The 11,304-nt window shown below is 37.3% G+C and overlaps 1 protein-coding gene across 1 annotated transcript in view; it reads left to right on the forward strand.

Annotated features, from left to right (window-relative positions):
- Positions 1 to 274: 274 nt before the first annotated feature.
- The window catches only part of ark2ca (arkadia (RNF111) C-terminal like ring finger ubiquitin ligase 2Ca), a 20,454-nt gene continuing 9,424 nt past the window's right edge, over positions 275 to 11,304 (forward strand). Inside the window, exon 1 of the mRNA XM_084137202.1 lies at positions 275 to 477. Within this exon, the coding sequence (XP_083993328.1) occupies positions 417 to 477 (61 nt within the window). The 5' untranslated portion in view covers positions 275 to 416. The remainder of the gene's footprint in view (positions 478 to 11,304) is intronic.

An 11,304-nucleotide genomic window follows, 5' to 3' on the forward strand; every position in this document is an offset into this window, starting at 1 on the left:
AATGATGACAGAATTTTAACTATTCCTTTAACCTGGATTAATGGTCTGATTACATAACCGTGACTATCTTTAAAAAGCACTTTTTAATAAATGTTATATATATATCCCAACATCCCAGTATAATATTTACACGCTGACGTCATAGTTTACAAATCTTGACGCGTTTTAGTAGCTGAGCGTTTCCGCCGCGTCCACTCTGATGATGTCAAAACCCCCTACAGCTAATTCACAAAAGACTCGCCGCCGTGCCGAGCGCTCTGATTGGACGAGCCGGAGCCACAGGAAGCACCGCCGTGCTCGCTGATTGGCCGCCGTTCTCTTTGTGTGCGGGCAGCTGGCGTCTGGACTGCATTTTGAATGGTCTCGTATTGGAAGGCGAAGGTGTCCATGGGCAGCACAGCAACAAAGGAGCCAGGATGGTGTTAGTGCACGTCGGATATCTGGTTCTTCCCGTCTTCGGTTCCGTCAGAAGTAGAGGTAATTGCGTCTTATTTGCTGTCGCACGCGCCCTCGTCTGTTTTTAATGAGCGCGCGAGGGTCGCGCGGACGTGATCAAAGGCTGCTGGCCTGCCGGAGCGTCGCGTATTTTGCAACACAAATACGGAGCGATTTGCTCAGTGGGGGTAACATTAAAGAAAATACACTATATTTATAATCTAGATATTCACTGTGTTCTGATTTGCTGGATAAATATGTATCAGGTCACAATTTGGACAACGCGTACAACCTTCCTAAGCGTCATCCTTTGTGTCAGGAACCATATGCGTTTAATATAGGAATAAACTATATGCGTATTCGTGCGTTTGTTTTGCGTATAGCACCCTATTGGGGCGCGTCAAACGCTTGATACAAACAACGAAGCTGATTCAACGAACCTACATGTTATAATCAACAAAGTAGCGCGTTTGTAGCGTCGACAGCGTTTTAGTTCGTTGCAGTGCACATAACGCGTTGCGTTGCGTTAAATTCCCTCACATCCGTTCCGCCGTGTGCGGTTTTGTTTATGAATAATTAAACATGGCTTCAGCAGTCAGAGTACTGATGGGCAGCTGCAGTAGCACAAAATACCCTCAGCTGAACCTGCTCCTAATTTAAGCTTTTACAGGATGAATGCATGACAAAATTGGCTTCGGATCGTTTTAATATCTAATCATCATTTGCAGCTTGCATTGCGTGTTTAATTCTGCTCTAATGGAGAGAAGAAGAAAGAAAAAAAAACCCGTCTGAATCTTAAATCCCACCTTAGCCAGCCATGTCTGGACTGGAAAAAAAGGTGCATCATATACAGTATCTGTGCACTTAAATGATAAAAAATAGTAGAAAAACACAATTTTTAGCCATATTTTGGCAGCTTTGGAATTCCATAATGCTGCACCAACCGAAGATGCATTTATATTTAACATGCAAATACTAGCCTACCATGTTATGCATTTTAAACCTTAATGCACCAGCAGAAAAAAAGATGCATTCGTACATAATGTGAAATTAAATATAGTAGTATATGCATTTTGTTGTGCAATTGTAAAACATGAGGTGCATCAGATCTGTGTATAAAATGTGTGTAATTAACTAATACAGTAGTGTATGCATTTTACACCAGCAGAAAAACAAATGCATCAATGTCTGTGTGCAATAATAATAATAATAAGGTGCATTTTGTAGCCGTGCCCTAGCACCGATGGTTTCATTGATTGTGCTTGTATTTGTTTCTATTTTTTTCCTTGTTCCATAGTCTGGGGGCTGATTCTACATACCGCATTTTTTCAGAGCTCTGTTCCCTTCCATTGTGTATCTAACGATCACCCGCCGCTGCTGTGCTATAGCCTCTGCCTGCCCTGCATCTAGCTGTGTTGTGACTCCCTCTTCTCATTCCCTCTCTTTCCATCTGAAGACGACATTACAAACAAACTCTCACTCATCCAGTTTATATCCTCCTGTGTAACCGACTGCAGAATAACACTCTCTCTTCTCTAGAAGAATCCTCTTGTCTTCTTATTTTTAAATGGTCATTGTTGCTTTGACGAAAATAACAACTCATTGTAGCATTTAGCTTTTTTACGACTGTCATTGTGATTTGTCCCATTCTCAGTGTGGATAGACCAACATTTTTGCTGTAAATTTCTGTCAAGTGGATGCATTGGCCTCTCACTCGATCATAGCCGGGCTTGATCGACCCCTAAACACTTGTCTCTGTCTCGTCTTTTCGGGAGGGTGTGCTGTGCCGGTGGGATTTGCCCGAGATTTGGACTTACTAGAGAAGCTCGACGTGTTTATTTTCTAATTATTCAAGTACGGTTCGGGTCGATAACGTCGCACTCGGTGACCCTTTGCCCTCCTGGGGTGAACAATTAATTATTTAATCAAAATAAATCCATACCATCTTCCTTGAAGGAATAGCTTCTGTCGTTATTTACCCTCGTGTCGTTCCAAACCCCTGTGCTGTTATTTGTTTAGTGCAAAACAAAAGGAGATGTTTAAGGATCTTTACGGGTTTCCAGAAAGGACCAAAAACACCATAATGGTATTTTAGCATTATTCATATTCAAGTAACGAAATTACTAAAAATTAAACAAGCTGAAATATTTTATTTAGGTTTTTATTTCTAGTTGGCTATTTTAGTGCTTTAACTTATTTTTCATCTAATATTTATTGTTTACACTTTATTTTAAGGTGGCGTAGTCACTTTGTACTTAAGTACTGAGTGATATTAATGGATATATTAATAAATACTGTTATTACTATAGTAAGTACATGTAGTGACATAAAATAAAGTGTTACTCTGATATTTTATTGCAGCTTTTGCAAATAACAAAAATGTTTTTAATAGTTTTAGTTCATAACAAACTTGATTTAAATGACTTGTGCACTATATTTCAAGTCTTCTGACGTCTTATGAGTAAAATGTAAGAAATCTCATGAAATAGCGTGTGCGTTTAATGGCCAAAAACGCCACTGGTTCTCGTATGGAGCCGAATCTGTATGTTCCTCGCACAAAACTATCATATGACTTCAGGGTTATGGAACGACATGAGTGAGTGACATCCGCTTCAAACATTACAATGCTCGTGATAACTTTTGTTAACTCGATAATAAATAAACCAAGTTCACCAGCTAATTACTCTTTGCCAGCAATGCCATAGAAATATACAGAGCTGCCACAAAACCGGAAGTTCAAACTAATTATTTTAATGATGGCTTGTTTCTCTGGCGCATAAGGTCTATATGTTGCAGTATTATTTTCAAAGGAATTAGATACTTGAGCTTTATTGATCTCTAAAGAGTAACTTGGGGAAACGGAAATGCCGCATAATGTCCCTTTTTAAAAAGAGATCATTGTGCAGAATTCATATAATGTTAAAGACAAACTAAATGGCATATTTTGTTAAAGAAAAAAGCCGTCTTCCGTTTGGAAGTAGAGCTGCACGATATTAAAGAAAAATGCGATAACTCATTAAATAATGTGATACGATAATGCTTAAAGTGTGTAAAATTAACTTAAATTATCTTTAAAATTATATTATGTGTTTCACATTATTTTTGTGATAAGAAAACATCCCTACAACTTCTGAAAGTGAACATCAGTGTTTTACTTTTTTTTAGCGTAAGAAGTGTTATTTTAACATCAGTGTAAACCACGGGGTTTAGGGGTTCAGGTTATCCTACATTAGGGTTATTTAACAACAGAAACTGAATAATCAAATGTAAAAATAAAACACTGTATGAATTAAATATATCCTGATTCTTATTAAAGCTACAAAAGTTATTCAGCCAAGAGCAGCGAGTGATTTTCCTCTTTGTCTTTTGTTCATGACCCCAGTTATTGCAGGCCGTTGCGATATTTCGATAATTTCGATATATTGTGCAGCCCTATTTGGAAGTAATAAAATTAGTACTCGGAAGGAACAAGAAGTAGCTAAGTGGTATTTTTCGGCGCTCGACTGGCACATGACACCCGACCAGCACTCAAACCGCCCCTCATTCATTTGATTTACCCATGCTGCAACGCCAGCATTAGCCTAGCGCTACCGAGCGGCGCTCCTAGCGCTGTGCGAGCGCCAATGTCATCCGCTTTACAGGGATCACTAGAACTGCACTGTAGAAGTCCTCCTAGTATCGAAATGTCTCTATTTCTTTGGTTGTGGTTCTCTGCCTTCTGTTCCTGTACTAGGCTGTAATGCATGACCATGTTTATTATTTTCCTCTTGATTTTGATTGTTTCTTTGTTTTGGAACATTGAACAGCAAACTCCAATGTATCTTTGTGTAGACATGTCCTGCTGTACTGACGTGTTGTAGCATACACATCTACCCATTGGATGCTGCTTCTGTTATGTTAACTTTATGGAGCATGGTTGGGCCTTGCCTTCGCTCTTTATTTGCATGGAATTATTATTATTATTACTATTATTATTATTATTATTATGATCACACAATTCCACTCATACTAATAATTTCCAATAAAGACTGTAGATTTTCCCCTAACCCTCAGTGTGCTCTCTGCTGATTTCCATGTGTCGTACCCTCAAACCCCTCCCACTCCACTCTGCGGCCTCTTTGGCCCCTCCCTCGAGTCATCTCTCAGCTCCTCCCACTTGCCAGAGTGAATCATGGGAATGTGCACTCACAAATACGGAGGCAAAATAGTCACTTCAAGTCACACACATCCCATCTGCATTTCACTATCTGACCTCCTGCGTTAGTGTATCTCCTCGTTCTCATTTTGTCTTCCGCAGAAACGGGTTTTTGAGTGAAAATCAATACAATATACATGAACTCCAATCAATTCCTGATGGATAAAAAACAAATCCTGAGGACTTATTTTTCTTCTTTGCATTGATTTTCTAGTTTCATTTGGAAATACTCTACCGTTCAAAGGTTTGGGGATAGTAAGATTGTTTTTTTGTTTTGTTTTTATAAATTAATACTTTTATTCAGCAAGGATGCATTAAATTGATCGGAAGTGACAGTAAAGACATTTATAATGTCACAAAAGATTTCTATTTTAAATGCTGCTCTTTTAAACTTTCTATTCAAAGAACCCTGGAATATTAGACTGATTTCTGAAGGATCATGTGACACTGAAGACTGGAGTAACGATGCTGAAAATTCAGCTTTGATCACAGGAATACATTACATTTTATTATTACAAATAGTAATAATATTTCGCAATATTCCTGTTTTTACTGTATTTTTGATCAAACAGGGCTTAAATGCAGCCTTGGTGAGCAGAAAAGACCTTTTAACATTTAAATAATCTAGCGGACCCCAAACCTTTGAACAGTAGTGTACATCTGATTATTAAAATAAAATGTTTCGAAACTTAGTGATAGATACAAGATAAAGCGATTGATTCTTGCATTCCTGATGCCCATTGTCATTTACGAATCACCACGACGCACCCTACATCAAACGGATCGTGCCGAAACCGGATTAGTAATAGTCTGAACCCGGCATTATATAGAGTCCCACAGATAGAATCAATCCATATTACAGAACCTGCAGAGAAAACTCGACATGCTGAAACAGAGGTCTGAATAAAGGTAGATTAGCAATTAGTTAAAAGGATCCTCAGATAAAAAGTGTTAGAGGTGAAGAGTCAGGCCATAAGGGAAGGATAAAATACATCTGAATGAGGTTTAATCTTAACAAAACTCATTCATTGAGTTCTGCTACCTGACCTTCAGGATGTGACCTTTGTTTCTAACGGTGGATTTTTCACTCAATAAACATCAGAATCTCAGATGGAAGAGAGGTTCGCGGTTTATTAGGGACTCGCAATGTACAATATCCTGGACGGCGAGTACATCGCACAATTATTCACTGATCAATATTTTTGCCTGGGTTTCTGAGGGAAGCAGAGGGAAAAGATCATTAGAATTCAGAGCGCGTGAACTGCACACTCCATACGTTTCTGCTGATCTAAGAGTTTTGCTTGAATCTCTGGAGCCCTGGGGAATATTTCCCGCTGAGAAAATCACTGGTTTCTCCTCTGTTCTGTTCTCCAAAGGCGGCGTGAAATGAGACAATAACAATTCTATATCAATAGTCTCTGCACTTTTGCTCTCGGAAAATTCCATCTCCTCCTCCAAGTGCAACGGTGTTTCTGTTTCCCCGGGGCCACAGACTTTTGAGCTTTTAAAAATCTTTCCTGTGACCTTTTACAACACAATTTTTGTCCTTGTATTCTCCTCGGGGAAAAAGAAACGAGTGATTTAGGATGTTGTTCACCCAAAAATGTACACCCCCTCTTTTTCCTCCAAATAATGTTGTTTGTGCTTCAATGTTCTTCAAAATTTCTCAAGTAAGTTTTACAGGTTTGGAACAGCGTGAGTGAGAATAAATGGCTGTGTTTCCATCCACCTATTTTTATGTGCATTTTGGTGCATCACATTAAAGCTACACTGTGTAATTTAAGTTGATTCTTAGCAAAAAACACTTTGTTCTTTCAAAATGATATGTGCTCATTAATGTGTAATTACTTCTACCAACTAATCAAGTATTCTCATAAGCGTAGAATCTGCCATTTAGAATACACACGAGCGAGTCGCTCGAATGGCGGCAGCCATGTTGCGCCTCCATCTTGAAAATACATTAGCCAAAGAGGGACATACCTGGAAATTCAAGCGTCGCCCTTTGCGTTTTTACACTCAGTGGCACCGTGACGAATGCGAGGGGGGGGATTACTCGCGACTCATACGGCCACCGTAGGAGTTAAAACGCCCTTGGAATGGGAGGGGCTAGAAAGTAATATTCAGTTAGTCATAAACAATTTCACCGCTAGATGGGAGAAAATCCTACACAGTGTAGCTTTAAAAAAACTCTGGATGGAAACTCCAAAATGCGCATAAATTCTAAACAGGTGCATAACTTTATGTGCTCATTTTTTATCCGATAAGAAGACGTGTGCATAAACTGCGATGGAAACACATTTACCGAATAAATCCCTCACTGCGCTACAAAAACACACACGTGACTTTGCCTCAACAGGAGCTGTAATTGGATAACTGGATTAACCAGTGGACCAATTGCATCGCACAACATCTCAAATGTTGGTTTAGTTATTCTGAAATGCCTGAACCAAAGTCTGTCGTCAGAATGATTTGGTTTAATTCCCTCCCAGAAGTCTCACATGATTGTGTTTTCAAACACTATAGGCATCTGAACGCAAGATAACATGGCGTTTATTGTGTTTCGTCTGAGACACGAGTCATTTATGATGATGTAGGAAAAAAGAGCCATAGTTTCTTCCCCGATTGCAGCAACTTCCATTTTTTTATTACAGATATTTTTGTGCCAATTTCACAGAAAAAGATGATTTTGTTCTTTTGAACACATGGGATGGAAACACTGCTTTATTCGCAAATTATTTATGTGATATTCCAATTTTGCACACAAGTTAAATTGACAACTTTCAATGGAAACATATAGCTATTGATGACATATTGTTCATTTTTGGGTGAACTGTCCCTTTAAGGCAGAGGTCAGATTTGTTCTTTTCTTGCAATGACATCTTGGGAATCTTTAACAATAGTGTTGGGACCGTTCACACAGAATGCCTTTTTCCATTCCACTTCGCTACTTTTCCATTGTTGTTCAATGTCGGACGTCAAGCTGTGTTCGAAATCGCACCCTATATCCTCGTTCACTATTCCCTACATTACTCCAGTAATATAGCTCACTTGAAGAAGTGAATGAAAACAAGTGATTTCGGACACAGTGCGCCGGAAGGGCTGCTGCTTTTGTATAGTTTGTGCTTGCTGTTTAATAATCATTTGAAACTGGCAGCTCCAGTAGTAATGAAAAGATTTATTTTGAATAACTAGCATGCATAAACCTTAAAGGGGTGGTTGATTATGATTTCACTTTTCTAACTTTAGTTAGTGTGTAATGTTGCTGTTTGAGCATAAACAACATCTGCAAAGTTACACCGCTCAAAGTTTAAAGCAAAGTAAGATATTTGCTTTTAAAGAAATCGCTTTTTAAGGACTACAACAAACGGCTGGTAAAGACTACACGACATTCCTCCCGGGTTAGTGACATCACCAACACTAAAATTTACATAAACCCCGCCCCCTGAACACGATTTATAAATTATCAAGACAGAATATGCTAATCAATGACTAGAAGATAACAACACATCAGCTACATAAATTCATAAACTAACCATTCAGAAACGTCCTGTTGCTTCTACATGTTGCCACCTCTTGAGTCTCTCCATCATTGTCTGACTCCGGTTTGAACATAAAGGCTAAAAGTTTTTGACATTTTCAGTGTGTGTCTGTGTGAGGTAAAAGGACAGGAGCTCTTGAAGCTCCGCCCCCTGTGCCGGGAGCAGTAGCTCATTTGCATTTAAAGGGACAGACACAAAACAGTGCGTTTTTGCTCGCCCTCAAAAAGTGACAATTTTAACATGCTATATAAAATATCTGTGGGGTATTTTGAGCTAAAACTTCACACACACTCTGGGGACATCAGAGACTTATTTTACATCTTGTGAAAAGGGCATTATACCACCCCATTAATTAAACATTTTAATCAATTAAAAATGAATTATTACCTGTATGATAGCCACATTGGACCAGCGGTTTGGAAAATAGATGGATAGATTATTTCACATGTGGGTGCTATCTTCTGATCAGAAGCAGGAATCATTCGGCGCAACAATCACAGTGCATTATGGGTATTCTCTAGCAGTTAAGTGTACATCAGCTGTACACTCGTTACTGCAGTGCATTGTGGGATTGAATGAGTGCACTCAATTACGTCAACTATGGTTTTAGACACCACTACAAATGGCTGTTTCATCAAATAATGTCCTATTCAAGGGTATACGGGGCGATTTCAGACACAGCCATGGCTTTCTAACAACGCGAGACGTGAGCGCAAAGGTTAAAGACGTCCATCTAGCGTGTTTACATTGAAAAACAATGGCAAAGTAGCACAGTGGAATGGAAAAAAACGCATTCTGTGTGAACCGGCCCTTACTCTGTTGATTCTTCAGTATGCAAACGCAGATCTGAATACCCGACCAACACATGCTGTCCTGTTGTACATACTTCACATGCATTACTGTGACTAACAAACTTCAGTACTCAAAGGAGGGGTGATCGAGTTACAGTCATCTTCTGCATATTGAGATGGGATATGGGGAATTATTTGAACATGAAATAAGACACTTCAGTTTTAACATATTCAATAGACCATATGCAAGGAGTAATATTTAGCCAGCTAGTTATCACAAAACTCACCCTATAAGAGTTGATTTTGCCATATAAAACATATAGATGAATGAATTTGAAATATTAATTTGGGATGTTTTATTAGCCTATGTGAGAAGAACGAACGCTAGCACAGCTTTATGAATTTCTACTACACTATTGTTCAAAAGTGTAAGGTCAGTAAAATGAATACTTTCATTCAGCAAGGACGCATTACATTTATCGAAGGTGAACATACAACATCTTTTACAACATTATTAATGTCCATTTCAAATAAATGCTGTTCTTTTGAACTTTCTATTCATCAAAAAAAAAATCCTAAAAAATTGAATGAAGCAGCACAACTGTTTTCAACGATCACGTTTCTTGTAACCAACCAAAATCAAGTGTCACATCTGTTTATTAATATCAATCTATAAAGGTTTTCACTGCATGACCACAGCAGGTTTCCCGTTGGAAGCAGTGAAGTTATTTAGTGAGTGTGTGTGTGAGAGTCGGACAGCTGAGCGGCTGAAATAGATCTATGAGGAGCAGCTGTCAAACACTCCTCTTTCCCTCCCCCTCCATTTCTCTCTCTTTCCCTTCCCCCTCCTCCAATCCCATCATTCCCTCCCCCTCCGCCCGTGTGTGTGTGTCCCTGAAACCCCCCACCCCTCCATCTGTCTGTGTTATGTCCGTCACTGAATCCGTTTGACTGCTGATTCAGCTCATAAACGCCTGTCATTATTAGGCCCAATCGGTTTTCTGTTGAAGCAGATCTCCAGTCCTGACGCAGTTAGCTCCAGTATATTTCCCCGAAAAAAAAGCACCGCTAATCCCGAGGGAATGGGATCAGTTAGATCCGTGGTAATCCAGATAAAGAACGAGTTCTACCTGCAGTAACGCGGGCGTAAGAATCGTCGCCTGGCTTCAGTTAAATAAAGAACAGGTAATATATATATTCTCTAATGCAGGACATCCATCAGAACGGCCTCCACAACTATAACTTCATGTCCTGCTGATAAGATTACATATTACACAACATCACTTACCCTAATACAAATATTTACCATGGTAACCACAGTCTCTACCAAATTGCCATAGTTACTCCAGATATTATTACTAGGCTACTGTACATTACATTCATAATTAATATGGTGTCTCAACAATGTGTAAGAAGCTATTAGAATTTAATGTAGCCTATTTATGTAATTTATTTATGAAATTAATTGAACATGAAATAAGATATATTAAGTTTTAACATCATTTTTGTTATCAATTAATAAATTAATTTATATTTAAATATTATTTACCTAATTTATATTTAGGTGATGTTTTCTGTAGTATATTATGGAGTTATTTGTTATTTTACTGTTATTTTAGTTATTTTCATTTTTATGGATGTTAATTCTAATTTTTAACATTGTATTTGATTATTTATCTTTGTTTATTATTTTAATACCAAATTAACGTTTTTTTTTCTGTAGTAACTATAACTGTATTTTATTTGTATTTATTATTTGTATTTTATTGATTCTAATACCAAATTATACATTTTTCTATAGTAACAGTAACACTTATTTTTGTATTATTTTACTATTTTAGTTATTTTCATTTTTATTGATGCGAATACCAATTTTCTGTAGTAACAAACTAAGTTTTATTTAATTATTTATATTTATTTATCATTTTGTTTAATTATTTTGATGCTAATACCAAATTATAACAGATTTTCAGCAACAATAACTGTACTTTATTTTTATTTTGTTAGTATTTTATTTATTATTTTACTTATTTAAATTTTATGGATGCCATTACCAATTTATAACAGTTTTTCTGTAGTAACAATAATTGTATTTCATTTTTATTTAACTTTATTTATAATTTTAATGTTAGTGATGCTAATACCAAATGACAGTTTTTCTGCATTAACAATGACCTTTTTTTTTGTTATTTACATTTTTTAATTTTCATTATTATTGATGCTAATACCAAATTATAAGTTTCCCTGTAGTAAAAAATAGCTATAAAATGTGTTATTTTAGCTACATCAAACTATTGGTAAAATGTAAAAAATAAAAATAAATGAAGTACATGTGTGTCTTTCT

The sequence above is a fragment of the Abramis brama genome (genome assembly GCF_963993115.1).
Source record: "Abramis brama genome assembly, chromosome: 15".
Taxonomy (NCBI): Eukaryota; Metazoa; Chordata; class Actinopteri; order Cypriniformes; family Leuciscidae; genus Abramis; species Abramis brama.